Source organism: Cucurbita maxima, unplaced genomic scaffold (genome assembly GCF_002738345.1).
Source record: "Cucurbita maxima cultivar Rimu unplaced genomic scaffold, Cmax_1.0 Cma_Scf00026, whole genome shotgun sequence".
In the NCBI taxonomy this organism is placed as follows: Eukaryota; Viridiplantae; Streptophyta; class Magnoliopsida; order Cucurbitales; family Cucurbitaceae; genus Cucurbita; species Cucurbita maxima.
Window position 1 is genome coordinate 3487407 of NW_019272042.1, and position 15876 is coordinate 3503282.

The 15876-nt window shown below is 35.1% G+C and overlaps 2 protein-coding genes and 1 pseudogene across 2 annotated transcripts in view; 2 read left to right on the forward strand and 1 right to left on the reverse strand.

Moving 5' to 3' along the window:
* The window catches only part of LOC111499279 (RNA-binding KH domain-containing protein PEPPER-like), an 8952-nt gene extending 955 nt beyond the window's left edge, over nt 1–7997 (forward strand). The window contains exons 2-9 of the mRNA XM_023150832.1: nt 106–207; nt 2008–2232; nt 5622–5680; nt 5867–5958; nt 6073–6185; nt 6269–6331; nt 7064–7140; nt 7751–7997. Of these exons, the coding sequence (XP_023006600.1) occupies nt 106–207; nt 2008–2232; nt 5622–5680; nt 5867–5958; nt 6073–6185; nt 6269–6331; nt 7064–7140; nt 7751–7766 (747 nt within the window). The 3' untranslated portion in view covers nt 7767–7997. The remainder of the gene's footprint in view (nt 1–105; nt 208–2007; nt 2233–5621; nt 5681–5866; nt 5959–6072; nt 6186–6268; nt 6332–7063; nt 7141–7750) is intronic.
* A 2047-nt stretch (nt 7998–10044) lies between these two features.
* Nucleotides 10045–11820, forward strand: LOC111498900. Its single transcript, XM_023150254.1, has one exon. The coding sequence runs from the start codon at nt 10045–10047 to the stop codon at nt 11818–11820; it is 1776 nt and encodes a 591-aa protein (XP_023006022.1).
* Nucleotides 11821–15437: 3617 nt separating this feature from the next.
* The window catches only part of LOC111499240, an 11080-nt pseudogene continuing 10641 nt past the window's right edge, over nt 15438–15876 (reverse strand).

Consider the following 15876-nt stretch of genomic DNA (forward strand, 5'->3'; position numbering starts at 1 on the left):
TTTTTTTTTTTTTTTTTTTTCTCTTTAACTCCTTTGCTGGTTGTGTTGCATGTCAAACGGTCGTTGTATTGGTGGTGACAATTTGTGCTTTGGATGATATTTCAGCGGTATGAAGAACGTGTTATCATTATAAGTTCCAAGGACTGTGAGAATTCGGTTACTGATGCGGAGAAAGCACTTCAGCATATTGCAGCACTGATACTGAAGGTCATACATCGCCAACTGTTAACTGTGCCGTAGAGATGATATATTTATTTTCTTGTGTGATGTTGAGTCTCAATAATATTCTTCTGTTTTTGTTGTGGAAAGGCCAATTTCAAAGAAAATTAAGTTTTTTGTATGACTGGTTTCTTTAGGGAGGTTAAATACTGGACATTGTCCAAGAATCTTCATCCATGGTTTTGGATTCCTACTATAGTCATGCATATTGTGCAGGAAAGCGACAGAAAATTTGAACTAAAAAAAGAAAAAAGGAACTAAAAAAGAAAGTAACAAAGAATTGATTCTGAGGTCAGTCTACCATGAAACATCGAAATAGTTTCTGGGGTACATTTGGGATCGATTTATCTACAGTCAGAGTGTGCGTGGTAAGTTTTAGATGTTTTTTCCCCTTTAAGTTTTTAGTTTTTTAAATACAATGTTATTAGTTCTCTATAAATTGAGACTTTCAGCTTTGTGTTCACACGTCCTCATAATCAAATTTCATTTATTGAGTGACATTTCTGTTTGAGAGCATTAGACTACTCCACAGGTTGCATGGGTGAGGATATGCTGGAGGAAGTGCTTGTCCATGACTCTCCCTAGGGAGTCAGGTTCTTTGGCAATGGCTTTATTTTGTTTATTTATTTATTTTTCTATTTTATGGAATATTGGCCTCGATAGAAACAAGAATCTTGTTGGGATACATAAAAGTCTTAGAGGAGCTTTGGTGTGTGACAAGTTTAATGCCTCTCTCTGAGAATTTTTGTTTTAATGAGTGCTGCAATATGCTTTATTTTTTGTTCTCAACAATTAACGCAATCTCCTGTAATTTTTGCTTCATGTTTTGTTTTTGTTCGCTCTTCTGTTCAGAAGTTCATTTCTGTAGGCTATTCCTTTTGAACTTTTGTTTTCCTTAATACAAGCTACATTTTATATCTATAAAAAGAAAACATTTTCCTTATCTGCAATCTTTGGAAGTGAAACTTCATGAATTTTTCTTTGCTGTATTGACGTGTATAATGAGGTAGTAATGATGGAGGCTACTGGTGTTTTGTACTTCAGAAAATATTGTTATAGACAGCATTGGCAATTTAAAGTTTTCAATCAAAGGTTACATATCCGTTTCTTATTTAACAAAAAAAATGTTCAATCAAAGGCTGGCATCTCTAGTACACATTTGTCTGCCTTAGAAATTCTGTTCTTTTTCCATATCACGAAGTTAAATATATAGATGAATATAAAAAGACAACACTAGAAATTATTGATTTTAAAGGTAGGGTAAATAACAACACGTTCATAATGTGTTTTTCCCCCTTTTGTAAGTAACTATGTGCAATTGTACTAAGCTTGAATGTGCTCTTTGACAAATCAAACTACCCCTCTAACATCTGATGTTAGGAATTGTAGATATTCGATAACTTAGATAGGCAGCCATCGCATCACTATTTTAGCCAGCAAGTGTGGATTGCGCTCTTTTCCTGCATGACATGTCCATACTTGATCAATTACATTAGTCTCCTTCTAGCCAGCAAGTGTGGATTGCGCTCTTTTCCTGAATGACATGTCCATACTTGATCAATTACATTAGTCTCCTTCTAGCCAGCAAGTGTGGATTGCGCTCTTTTCCTGAATGACCTGTCCATACTTGATCAATTACATTAGTCTCCTTCTTGAAGTACCGATGTTCATGTGATAGAATGATAGCTCCTCTTATTTATTTTAGATCATTTTTGAGAATCTTATATCTGCTACATCTTTTATAATTATTTATTTTTTTAATTATACTTTCAAGTCATATTTTTACAGGAGGATGGCACCACCAGTATTGAGGAACTAAAAGTTGGAACAGGGCATGTGGCTGCTAATACTATTAGGCTCCTAATAGCAGGATCTCAAGCAGGGTCTTTGATTGGTGCCTCGGGTCAAAATATTGAGAAATTGAGGAATTCTTCTGGTGCAACAATTACGATTCTCGCCCCAAATCAATTACCTCTTTGTGCATCTGCTCATGAATCTGACAGAGTGGTGCAAGTGAGTTTTTCCACATTGTCAGAATTTGAAACCTAGTGCATCATTCTTTCTGCCTTTCGATCGTGCTCATCACTTTTTGTTTCTGCGAGTAGTGTACTTTGCAATTAATGAGGTGAAAATGATCTTTTGGTTCTACTTTTCTAACTTTTGTTAAATGTTCACCAACGGAAAAGATTGACTTTCATCCATAAAGTGGAGCTAACTCGTATTGGATGATAGTGAGTATTAATCACACAATACATAAACATACGAAATGTGCATGTGTACCTTCCATCATTTATTAATTTTAATTTAATATAAAAGATCTATAGTTGTTGTATGAAGATTGGGGGCTTGGGACTAGTAAAACTTAGAAGCATTGTTGAATTGTCTGTTAGCAATGAGAATACTGTGAGTGGGGTGATTGGCAAATCGATGAATGAAACTTATGTCGGTTTCATTCTTGAAAAGGAAAAATAAGACAAGATCAAGGATTTTAGACCGATCTACCTCGTTATGATCTTATGTCTTTATAAGATAATTGCCAGGACCTTGGTTGATCACTTGTGAAAGGTCTTTCCTATCACGATTTTAAAATATTAGGGTGCCTTTATTGCAAGAAGACTAGTTTTAGATAAGTCTTTGTGGCTAACAAAATCATTGTAGATTATAAGAGGAAGCATAAAGGTGTTACTTTTACCATCGATTATGAGAAAGTCTATGATCATGTGGATTGGGTGTTTCTGGACAAGGTTTTTTTTGAAAAAGGGGTTTCAGTATAAGTGGAGGGCTAGGATGATGAGTTGTGAGGAATGACCTACATGCCCAGAGGGAGAATATTTTCTTCTAGGGACTTATGCCATGTGAGACCCTCTCTCCCCTTTTCTCTTTATACTAGTTGTCAATGTCCTATGTAGGTTGGTCTCTACTGGGGTGGAAAAGGGTTTCCTTGTGGGAAGGAAGAGGCCTCACCTTATGCACCTCAAGTTTGTAGATGATACTCTTTTCTTTTATTCTGGGAAGTTTCGTCCCTTGTTTCTAGCATTCTTTGAAGCAAGGTCTAGTCTAAATATTAACAAAGAAAAGAGCAACAATTTTGGCATTAATTGCTGCGACCAGTCAAAATTGAATGCATGATCATCTTTGGTGGGCTGTGAGGTGAGTATTTGGCCTTCATCATACCTTGGCCTTCCTTACGTTCATAACTTAAGGAGTCTCTTTCAGGCGTTTTTTTTTTTTCTCTTTAGATGCCCTGTGCCAATCAACAAAAGCTTGGAAAAGATTATTATAGATTTCATGAGGAGGAAGTTGAAGAGGGGGGAGGATCTCATCAAGTCAATTTTGTGGTTCTCTCTAGACATTTGTTGTTTGGGGGTTTGGGTATAGATAGCCTTTGACTAATTAATGTGACCTTGTTGGCCAAATGGTTGTTGTTTCTTTAGGGAGCCTAGGGCTTTGTGGCACAAACTCACTGTGAGCAAGTACAACCCTCATTCTTTTGAGTCGGTATCTGGTAGTAGGCGGATGCGCTCAACCTTTGGAAAGATATTGCCGTGGTTTTCCCTTTCGTTTCTCAATTTCTTAAATGTTGACTGGGGAGGGCTCAGACACCTATTTTAGAGCTATTTTGGTTTGCTGCCTTCAGAAGGGATTTTGTCCTCTTCGGCCGTCACCTTTGAGTTTGTTGTTGGAAGCTAACCCTTTGTTCCTACTTAGGAGGGATATCCTTGTTCTTCAGGGTAGGAGTGTTTCTCATCTTTTGCCCCCTTCTCCTTCCTCGGGCTTCTCTTCTAGTTCTCTTTTTCTTATTCATTCTCTCTCCTTCGATCATCCCTTCATTTTCTTTTCTCTGGAAGATTAAGTTCTTCAAGAAGGTTAAGTTCTTTGCCTGACAAGTCTTGCATGGAAGAGCGAACACTTTAGACCATGTGCAAAGACATTTTCCCTTCTTTTTGGGATTATAGTAGTGCTCCCATCACAAAGGTGCATTAGAGAGTCTTGACCATATCCTTTTGGGTTGCAAGGTTTCAGAATGCGTTTGGAGTCTCATTAGTTTGGAGAAGTAGGGATTGTATGGTTTGGATGGCAGACGTTTTGTTTTCTCCCCAAAGGATACTTTTCTTTGGCATGCCTGCTTCATTCTGTAGGGGTTTTGGATTGAGAGGATTGTAAGGCTTTTTAGAGGTTCTGATAGACCTTCAGGGGAGTTATTGGAGGTTGTTTGGTCCAATACCTTGCTTTGGGCCATGATGAGTAAGGTTTTTTGTAATTATCATCTAGGTCTTATCATTTATTGTACTTTTTTTATGGGTTGTTATTTTTATGACCTTATTCATTCTTTCATTTTTCTCAATAAAAACTCGGTTTCTTATAAAACAAAATATTTGGCCCTTTCACAAAGGGTGAGGTATAGCTGCCAGTGGGAGATGGGGCGGCTGCTGGCTAGAGAGTGAGAGTGAATTGTGGATTGCTAACAGAATGGACTTCCTACTTCGAAATTCAAACTTATTATTACAAGTCAACTGTGCAGAACCTTTTGTAACCAGTGGACTCTGTGCCATGATTTAGAAATTTTGCAAGTTCTCTTCTCATCTGCAGTTTTTTTCCTCCAATATTCACACTTGGTGAATTTTGTAATGCTCAAATTTATATTTCAGTGCAATTCAGCTTACTGAAGTGTATGCACCATTGTTTTTAGCCATTTCTGATTCTTCTTTGCAGTCTCTATTGCGCCTTCCCAGTTTGTTTTGTGTCTGTTGTCTTATAATGAGATGGAAGTTGTTGATAGCTTTTGTAGTCGTACATCTGGATAATATTTCTTGAACAATTCATTCTAGAAGATCTTGTTTCTTATGGAATATTGTGATTTCACTCTGAAATCTATACCAGACTACTACTATTTATAGGTTTTAGCGCCCTTTCTTTGTGAGAACAGGAGTTCCAAGAGGGGTTTGTTTGTTTGTGAAGCAGTTTCATTTTTGGAATTTGAGGATTGGCATTAGAAGGTTAAGTTACATTGTTTCTTTCAAGATTGGGGTACTGCATTGCTGCTTTCTCAGATTTTGCTTTGTTAATGAAGACCCTGTGAAGTAGTTAGGGAATGGAAATTGGTCTTAGCAATGAGAAGGCTGGTCAAATTTTCTGCCAATCTTATTCTTCAAGATACAGTTCTTGTTAAGAAATTTAACTTTTAAAATTTACTTGCCAATACTTTTTTAATTTCAAGTTGTTCAATCGTTCTTAAATGTGCACATAATGTAATCACCTATTGAACTTTATGCAAAATTTCATGCTCATTCTCACATCTACTTTTTGTTGTTTCTTGGTATCACATCACGTCCCATCTAATCTCTTTTTTTGAGATATCTAAGATGGCACTAAGAATTGATTTTGTTTTGATTGGAACTCAGATATCAGGGGATGTTCCTGCAGTTTTGAAGGCTCTTGAGGAGATAGGCAATCAGCTAAGGTCCTATATTGAACAATGTTTGAGAGTTTATTTGATTCACACGCAGTTCTGAAACTTGTACATAAACTACTCATTTTGTGGAGTACAAGATATAATTTCAGAAGATGACTCTTGAAATCAGTCAAATCTTGGCATCCTTTTTTTCTTTCTAATGCTGTATTGATTTGGGGCTGAATTCAATTTCAGGGTAAATCCACCTCGGCAAGTCATTTCTGTTAGCCCAACATATAATTACAATGCAATGCACCCGCCACAGTCATATATTGATCCAACCTCAGGTTATTCAGTGGTTTTCTGTATCAAATAAATCATTTCTGGTTCTGTCTTTTGTGTCTGAAGTTTTAATATTTTTTCTTCTAACCACATCATCTTTAGGAAAACCAATCTTGCAGTTAATTATGTAACCTTCGAGATGTTGATATCGGAGACGTTGGTGGGTGGGTTGATCGGTATTGGTGGCTTCAACATATCAAGAATCAGAAATGAATCTGGGGCTACTATCAAGGTCAGAAAACCAAGCAATTTCATTTCACTATGAAAGATCCTGAAATTTAATTCCTATCTATATCCTTACATTATTCTTTACAGGTTTGTGGTGGAAGAGGTGAACAAAATTACAGGCAAATACAATTTGGTGGAAGTGCTGAACAGGCATGACTTTATCTCTTATTTTAAGTTTCATGAACTGACGCTAATTCGTAAATATGCAATTAAACTTGAGTTTCGATAATCATATATTACAGGCATAACTGTTTGGGTTTTATTTCTCTGATTTTTGAAAAGTAAACTGGGGCTGTTGAAATATTTGAAAGCTGAAAAAGATATTGTCAAGCACGCTTATATTTCTTCTTCACACGCAATAAATTGCAAGTAAAAAGAAGACATTTGATAATCATAAAAAATAAAAAATAAAAAGATTCTACCAATAAGTTGTAATGGCAAAATGGTTACCACAAGCGTATTCATTAAAAATTTAAGATCTAAAAATTGAGTTTTGATAATGATGTATATTTGATCGTGATTACCTAAACACACTTTTTCTAATGGGTGTGTGGATGTATTCTTAGTTGAATGTTCATACGGAATAAATAGTTGTTATAATAAATAAATGAATAATTGAATGACTAACAGTTAACACTGATAGTGTATCGGTTTTTGTGCTCCTTTATGTTTCCTTATGTTGTGTTTGCTTATTGTTCGTTTTGAATGCATTGACCTTTAAGTGACTGATGAAAGATACGAACTGATATAAGAGCAGTATAATTTACCATCTTTTTCTGTTGAGCGTTAAACAATGGTTATCTATATATGTATTTCTTTTATTTTCTTTTGTTTTCTGGTTAAGGGTCTTCTTTTTGAATTTTTATGTGGATGGGTTATTAGGTAGCACTGGCAAAGCAAAGGGTTGATGAATATATTTATTCTCAGTTGATACGACAAGCTGGTGTTCAACAGACAGCGTAGGTTTTCCTTCTTAACTCTTCATTCTCTCTCTCCCCCCCGTGTGAAAAAAACTCTCCTGTGGTGAAGCCGTACTCCATGGTCTAGGTTCTTATCCCCAGAAAGGAAACAAAATTAAAATAGAAATTTCATAATCAAACTACCATGGTAGCAGAAAATTCAAAACAACTTCGAGACAAGAATGACCAATGCTGAACTGAATGGTAAGCTTTGTTAAGTCATACGACATTTAATATTTTTGGCTTCAATCAGAACATGCGGGGAATTTAGGATGATTTTTGACAACGTGAAAGGTGCTTTTATCCGTTCGGATTCACTCTTTGAGGGAATAGAAACAACTTAGTGATTGAGCTATTATGCATTTTTTTTTTTTCATACCCCATGATTATTGTGCTTGGTTTCACTTTGTTCCGTATGGTTTTAAATGTTTCAATTCAATACCTATGATTTGGTTCAATCTCTTCAGCCATCTATATTGTCCGTTTTCCAAAGAAAGCGTGGGATTGAATTAAATTAAATGATGATGATATAAGAAAAACTATTTATTGGGTAACAAAAAGAAAAGTCGTCCTGGTTGTTAGTTAGCTCATTTGATGCAATGTTGTTCAGTCTGCAGATGTGGTGAATCTGAAACAGAAAGAGTCGTTAGTTGTAATGGCAACAGCTGCTGGGGAGCTCACAAGGACAGCCCCTACAAACTTCAATCCATTAATGAAGTGCTGCAAGATTTTGGAATAATGGCTTCCTTTCTTTTTTCTTCTTTTTTTGAATGTGACATATTGTAATTGTGCCAAATAGTTTACTGAATATTTTCTATATTAACAACGACTTAAGGGTTTCCGTAGCTATCAAAAAAGGCTGTTAGGGAAAAATTTGGGTTTGAGCTCTGGGTCTTCAACAAACAAAAGTTGTGATTTTCTGGTGGGCATCTTATTTCTTTTACCCCACAAATGTAACTTTTTGGATGACTCATTTCTCTATACCCTAAACAAGAAGGGAATTTTAAATTTTAATCAGTGAAATTTAACACTTTTATCAACAAAATTGTTGTGCAGGATCATTGTTGAAAGCCGAAGTGGCTGGAAACTCATTTGTTGGGGATTTTGACACATTTATTAATAGATGTTCTCTTAAACTGATTGCTCAACTTTTAAAAATATTTAATAGAGTTTAATTTTGTGTCTATAAATAGGAATTTAAAATTGTTGAAAAAATTCTATAATTTAAATCAGTATATTTGTCAATTTAAAAATATTCAAAAAATTAAGAACCAAATGAACACAAAAAAAAAAATTATAATTTAGTGTTTATTTATTTTTTTTTCACTTAAAATTATTTAAGTTATTAAAGTTTTTTATTAATTTTACCAAATAAGTGCTCTAACCAACTGAGCTTTATAAATTTAGTATTTATTATAGTTTAGTGAGTTTATGATTCTAGGAGTGTTCAAAAAGCAAGTTGTCTTTAAAATTAAACTTAATCTAAGTCATACAATTTGGTTTGAATAATTAAACTTTTTAATAGGTTAAGTTGATTTATTGATTTTTTTTTAAATTAGTTTAGGTTGAATCGATTAATTTGTATTTTATTTTTTAAATTTTATAATCTTTTTTTTCAGTTATTTCCAATGTAATGTAATTTTTAAAAGTATATATTATGTCAGAATTCAATATTTGAAAATAAATAAATAAATATTTATATTTATTTATCTTAATTACTCGAAACTACCTAACTCAAATATTTTACAGTTGAATTGAGTTGGGATTCAATTCATTATTTATAAAGGTTGCTTGAGTTGCTAACCCAATGTGATTCTCACGCCCAAATTATCTGACTCTCATGTCCAATAATCAAGCAACTCTGATTCTTTTGTTCAAATATTTTATAGTTGGGTTGAGCTGAGTTAAGTTCATAGGGACCCTAATGACTTGAGATCCAGATTGTTACATACTTAATGACCCTAACAACGCTGTTTGGTTAGAGTTCTTATGAGGTTTTGTACAAACATATACAGACCTCGAAAGTATGATATATATAACCTCCACAATAGTATGATATTTATTACTTTGAGCATTAGCTCTCATGGCTTTGCTATTGGTTTTCTCACCCTCCAATGGAGATAGTATTCCTCACTTATAAAATCATGATTTTCCCCTCGAACAAAGTACGAGCCTCTCATGAGGCCTACGAAGCCCTCAAACAACCTACTCTTAATCGAGGCTCGACTCTTTCTCTAAAGCCCTTGAATAAAGTACACCATTTGTTCGACACTTAAGTTACTTTTGGCTACAACTTCGAGACTCACAATTTATTTGTTCGACACTAGAGGATTCTATTGACGATACCATGTTAGGAATTACGAACCTCTATAATAGTATAAATTGTCCCATTTTAGCATAAACTCTCGTAACATTGCTTTTGGTTTTTCCAAAATGTTTCACTTTTCAATAAAGATAGTATTCCTTACTTATAATCCACGACTTCTCCTTAGTCAGCCAATGTAGGGCTTCTCTACTAACAATCCTCAATTGTAATGGCCATGTGTTTGAGTAACAAATTCAAACATTTGTAATTTTTAAAAAATCGTTAAACTACAAATTTAGTCTCTAAACTTTTAAATTTTCAAAATTTAAAATTGACCCTTCAAATTTAATTAGAGATGAGGTTTAAATATTATTAAAAATTATAGTTTTGTATAAAATATATGAATATTTAAAAACTTTAATGGAAAAAAAAGAGAGAGAATTTTATGAACGGAACCGTTGCAATGTGTTTGAATAATTGAATTGTTGTGTTTATGGGAAGCAATAACTTTACCTTGTCTTCAAGTCTTCCTTTCTTCATCAACATTTTCTCTCAAACCTCAAAATCCCAATTCCACAGCTCTCCAACAATCCTCATCAATGGCGTCTTCAGCTTCTAGCCCGTTCACGAAGCTCCATTTCCCCCATTCTCCACTTCCACAACCACCAGCCACTCACCATTCCAACTCCTGCGCACAGTTTCTCTGTAAATCCCTCTTCTTCTGCTTTTTTCTCCTCCTCCTCCCTCTCTTCCCTTCCGAAGCTCCAGATTTCGTCGATCAGACTTTGTTCACCAAATTCTGGGAGCTTTTTCACCTCATGCTCGTCGGCATTGCTGTTTCCTATGGTCTCTTCAGTACAAGGAACAACCAGATGAATGTAGACGAACCTCGCTACTCCAGTTTTGAGAATCCGCAGTCTTATTTGTCTAAGATGCTTTACGTCGCTTCAATTTTTGATGATGTTGACGATTTTAGTGTTTCTGATGAAAGGAAATTGAGTGAAGTTCTGTACATTCAGCCGAATCTTGGATCTGCGAGTGATTTGAATGCGCAATCTCGCCAGCAGGAAAAACTCCGTTATTCAATACCGAAAAAAAGGTACGAAAATTCTTATGAATTTGCTGATACTGATAATGTCGCTCATGCTTGTAAATCGAGATATACTCGTGGTGGATCTGTGGTGGTTGTGCCTGAAACAAATCGTAGTTCATCAGGAGGCATTGTAAATTATAAACCTCTAGGTTTGCCTGTTAGGAGTCTGAAATCGAGTCTTACTGAATCCGATGATGTCGAATTCGATTGTGGTGATGAATCTTGTTTGAGTTCTAAAAGTTCACCCAAAAGCTCTGAGAATAATTGTGAAGGAAATAGTGAATTTGGTGATAATTGTTGTGTGAATTTGGAGGAGAAGTTTGATGAGACTGCAATTGCATCAATGTCCTCATTTCAATTGCGTGAGAAATTTGGAAAGAAGGTGATTAGAGAGAGAGGATTTGGGAATGCCGTTCTTCGCCCTTCCCATTTTAGACCTCCCTCCATTGATGAAACTCAATTTGAATCACTGAAAAAATCAGGATCTCTTCATTCTAATCTATCTCAGTCATCACAAACTAGTTCCCTCTCTTCTTCATTGTCATCGACAACGAGAAAGCACCATAAAATGTCGTCACTCAGTAACATTTCTTACAAGTCGTTGCATTCTCGACAATACAGTATGAGTTCTCTGTCTGAAAACAGTAGAGGGAGCTCTGAAGACCCTCTGATTGAACAAGAAAACTCATCCGAGTGCAATGAATCCGTGGTGAGTTCGCCACGTTCGGACATGAATTTCAGAAGTATTCCGAAAGCTTTATCCCAAGGAAAATCAATTCGAAGAATTCAAGCAAATGCAGCTGCCATAGAGGATATAAAAGCTCAAGAGATGCATAGAAAGCAAGTTAAACATGATGACATTATAGGGAATAAGTTTGAAGAAGGTGGAACGTCACCATATATAAGAGAAGATGGAACGGGACACGGATGGCCTGATGTTGCTAACCCGAATGCTAGTAATATGAGTCGTTTTCCGACGACGACGTTCTTGGGGATTAAGGAGCAGAAGGAAGAGACTGAGAGTCTGGTGGCAGATGATAGTAAAGATGACTCTGAGGGGGAGGATGAAAGTTTTTTTGCAAGTTCAGATGAAGAAGCTGCTTCAAGTATGGCCGGAGATTCGGAGTCGGGGGCTTTCGAGGTCGACAAGAAGGCGGGCGAGTTCATAGCCAAGTTCAGGGAGCAAATACAGCTTCAGAGGATGGCTTCAGTTGAAAAAAGATTGAGAGGAGGAGGAGGATGGGGGTCGTTCAGCAGCACAAGCAGCAGCTATTTCAGTTGATTGGCTAAGCCTTCAATCTTAAAAAGGTCTCATTCTAAGCCATTTATATTTGTAATTTGGTGTCTAAGATATAATCATTTTTTAATATCTTGAAAGTTTCAATAATCACTACGTACCTAATATTCATCAGGTATGTTTAGTTTGAATGATTCTAAACATACCATCTAAACTACCTAGAATTACAAAAAAAAATTAGTTATTGACTAAAGAAAAAGGTAAAAACACTTAGTCCTAGGGATAAGAATCACTCCAGCCGAAATAAAATTCAGATTACCTTATTGATCAAATATCTCAGAGCAAGAATATTTGATTGAGATCCGAATCACTCGACAAGCAAGATCGATCATGTCAAGCTTGAATAACTCTAAACATGTAATCTAAGCGGTATAGAATTACATGTAAACTTAGTCATTGGCTAAAGGAAAGCACAAATGCTCTTTTTATTACTTAGTCTCTTCTACAAAAATAACATACATGGTTTTATATATCCTCACCCAAAATTTGTAACCATCAAGAATAAATGAAACTTGATTCTTTTTTGTCTTAAATGGTAACATTTTGTGATAATTTGAACAACATTTTCTTTACATCTTTCTTGAAATTTATATAGCAAGATTGATGTCTTGGTTTATATCAGTATATGTTGAGTCTTTTAAGATATTTTTGTGGTACAATATGATGTGAGAAGACATTTGAACTTCTAACCACAAAGGAATAAAGTAGATGTCCTAACCATGAAACTATGCTCGTATTTGAAAACTTGTAGGATAGAGTGTATATATATTACAATACTCAACCTATAGTCCGTAAAATAATATTAAGCCTTTAAAACGGTCGTGTTTGATAGTGATCTTAAGATGGTTAAAATAATTTTGAACATAAGTTATATCATTAAAAAATCAACTTTTATAGTGACGTCGGTGATCACATACAACAATGGTGGTAACCTCAATGAGAAGCGGGTTTTGATTTTTTTTCCCTTCATTTATTTTTTTTATTATTTTTTTTTTATTTTATTTTTTGCCACTCACGCACAAATCTTAGTTTGTTTCTTACTTAATCAAGGGCGTATAAGAGGGAGGAGCTTAAATAATGTTCCCTCATTGAGCATCTTGAATCAATGATCCAGTTATTTTCATGATCGGTGGGCTCTCTCATCATTGTCAAGAATACTAGCTCGTCTTCTTCAAAGTCACATAGTACTTTTGCATCCCACTCATCATCTATCTCATTTTTTGGAGATTGTTGGTACATTGCTTTCGATAGACTTTTTCTTAGAATTGTGGTGCTTCTTTCTACATTAGTAGCAAATACCTTCAAATCTATTTTCTTGACAATTCTTGTTGTCGACTTTTTCTTTTGTCAATATTTTCAACTTATTGCTGCTTCAACTTTCACTTGTGTAAAGCACTTCTTCATTCTTCAACGTGATGTCTCTCATTGGCTTAGTGATGACTTTTTGGTTGGCTAGCAAATCCTCAAACTTACAAGTGATGGTTGAGCAGACTATTCTAGCAATAATGAAACTTCTATATTATGGTTGAGCAGACTATTCTAGCGATAATGAAACTTTTATATTATGGTTGCAATCTGTGGATGATGATTCTCTTCATTCGAGCTTCTTTAATAATGGATTATGGATCTGGTTTAGTAATCTCTCTTTAAATCGACTTGAATTTGTAGAAGTATTGAGCAATTGTCATGTCATGTGAGATTGATAACAACTCATTCTCCATAAATTGTAGTCTCATATCGTTCTTTGAGAAAAGCGCCACAAACATGTCTCATGCTTCTTTTGGCATCATATCATCTCGAATGTGTTCCAACATCTCTTCTTCAACTGTAGTCTTATCTGCTTTGATTCTCCATTTGCGTAAGACACTATTAGCATCCTCCTTTAGAGAAGTAAATTCGCTTCGGCCAACAACCTCCTAAAGGTCTTGTCCTTATAGATAGGACATCATGCATGTTGCCTACATGTTATAATTGTTGCTACTAAGTTTCTTGGTTTCTTCGTTGACTTGGAGATCACCCATCATGTTGGCAGTACCTCCATAATACGAAACAAGCTAGTTTTTTACATAAAACTTGTAGAGTCAGACTACCCATGACATGAAGAAACTCACTCACTAATAATCTCAGGAAAGATTAGTTAGAACTGCAACCATAAAGCATACTAAGAGTTTCAAGAGATTAGACAATCTACTACAACTTTGCTCTGATATCAAATTATTGAACACAACTCTTTTGTGGGAAACACTCACTTTTTATCAAAACCAAACAAGAAAATATTACGAGACATTATGTAGAAGCTACTACACCTTACTTCACTAGGGATAAAAAAAATTGGCTGGTATTTATAGTAGAGGCTAAACAATATAGACCACACATTACTAGTGATGATCTTCTAACAACGTGTAGGGTAGTTAATCCCATAGCGGTTCAATTAACTTGGGTAAAAAAAACCTTCCCGTCAAGGTTAGACGTGCATACACAAAGAGTTAAATATTATAAATCAATCAAAGCGGGTGACTCGCTAATGACCTACTTTGGATTAAGATCGTCTAGCTCGACCCTAACTGATACATAGACTCTGGACATTCAACCATAGATTTTAAAAAACCATAGCAAATTAACATATAGCCAAAATCAAAACCTAGGTTCTAGTAACATTGGTTGCTAATTTAAGCACATCATAAAATCATTTTACAACTTACTATTCAATTTATGCACAAGCATAGGTCTCAGTCTACATATCAATCAAAGGCTTATATATCTAACCCTAACCAAAACACCCTAAATCAATTTAATCTATGAAAGTCGAAATAAAAGGTATTGAGGTATATTGACCTTGAAAATTGAATTGAAACAAAGAAAAAATGATCAAACAAACCAATTCAACTAAATTAGATCAAATAGTTCTAATTGAATCAAATCGTCCAGCCTAACTGAGCTAGAACATTGAGTCCAGAAAACTCCACCCTATTGCTACCCAAATATGTTCCCAAGTTCTTCAGGGTTGCACACAGATCCTCCCTCATACGACTCCCAAACGACAATAACATTAATAGTTGAGACCAACAACCTATAATGACAATCACATCAAGAGGTTCCTCATAAAATTGGTGTTGCAGTGAGGATCGAAGAGTTTGAGAAAAATAAAAGAGGTCAAGTCCTAACTCTATTCGTGTACCAAATCGAACGAAAAACGAGAAGGATTATTTACAGTCTGACAATAACAGTGCATTCAGGAATAACTAACGGAAGTGAACAAATGATAAACAAAAATGAAGAAACAAAATCAGGGGCAACAACAAAGAGGATTGCAGCACGTGAGAAAAAGATAATTTGGAGTTGCGTGCTCATTTGAGAGAGAACCCAACCTCAAAATCAGCTTTTATAGCTAAGGTACGTGAACGACTAAGGTTTCTTCGTTGAAATTATTAGTTAATAATCTATTAATTAAAATTAATTTATTTACAGAAATTTCAATAATTACAATTAACTATTCAACTAAAATTGCACTACAACTGAATTCTCTTTATTATCGTAAAATCTATATAATAATTTTATTAAAGAAATAATAAGAGAATCTAATACACAAGCCTTTTATTTTTATAAATTTATAATTTCTAGACATCTTATTCTAGTACTACTCGTATTCATGGTCATCTACATTACTTTAATGTCAAACCTCTCAAATGATTCATTTAACTACTACGCTACGCTACTTCGAGTATTACACTATGGTACAGGGGGTACACATCAATGTACGGTAAGACATAGGACCACAACATTTATGAACAAAAATCGAGTTTCCTACCCTGGAACCGGAAAATAAATCTCAGAACCTTCCAAACTCGGGGTGGCATGATACTGCCCATAAAATGCATAAAAGATGACTGTAATGACACTGAGCACCACAAATCTAACCCAGGCTTCTTGGTGTAACTGAAAGAACAGAAGGGTTGAAAAAGCTCATGAACTGAACTACAATCAATAACTTAAGAAACTAAAGGATGATTTAAACGATCAAGCATGGTCGGTGGGGGGGGG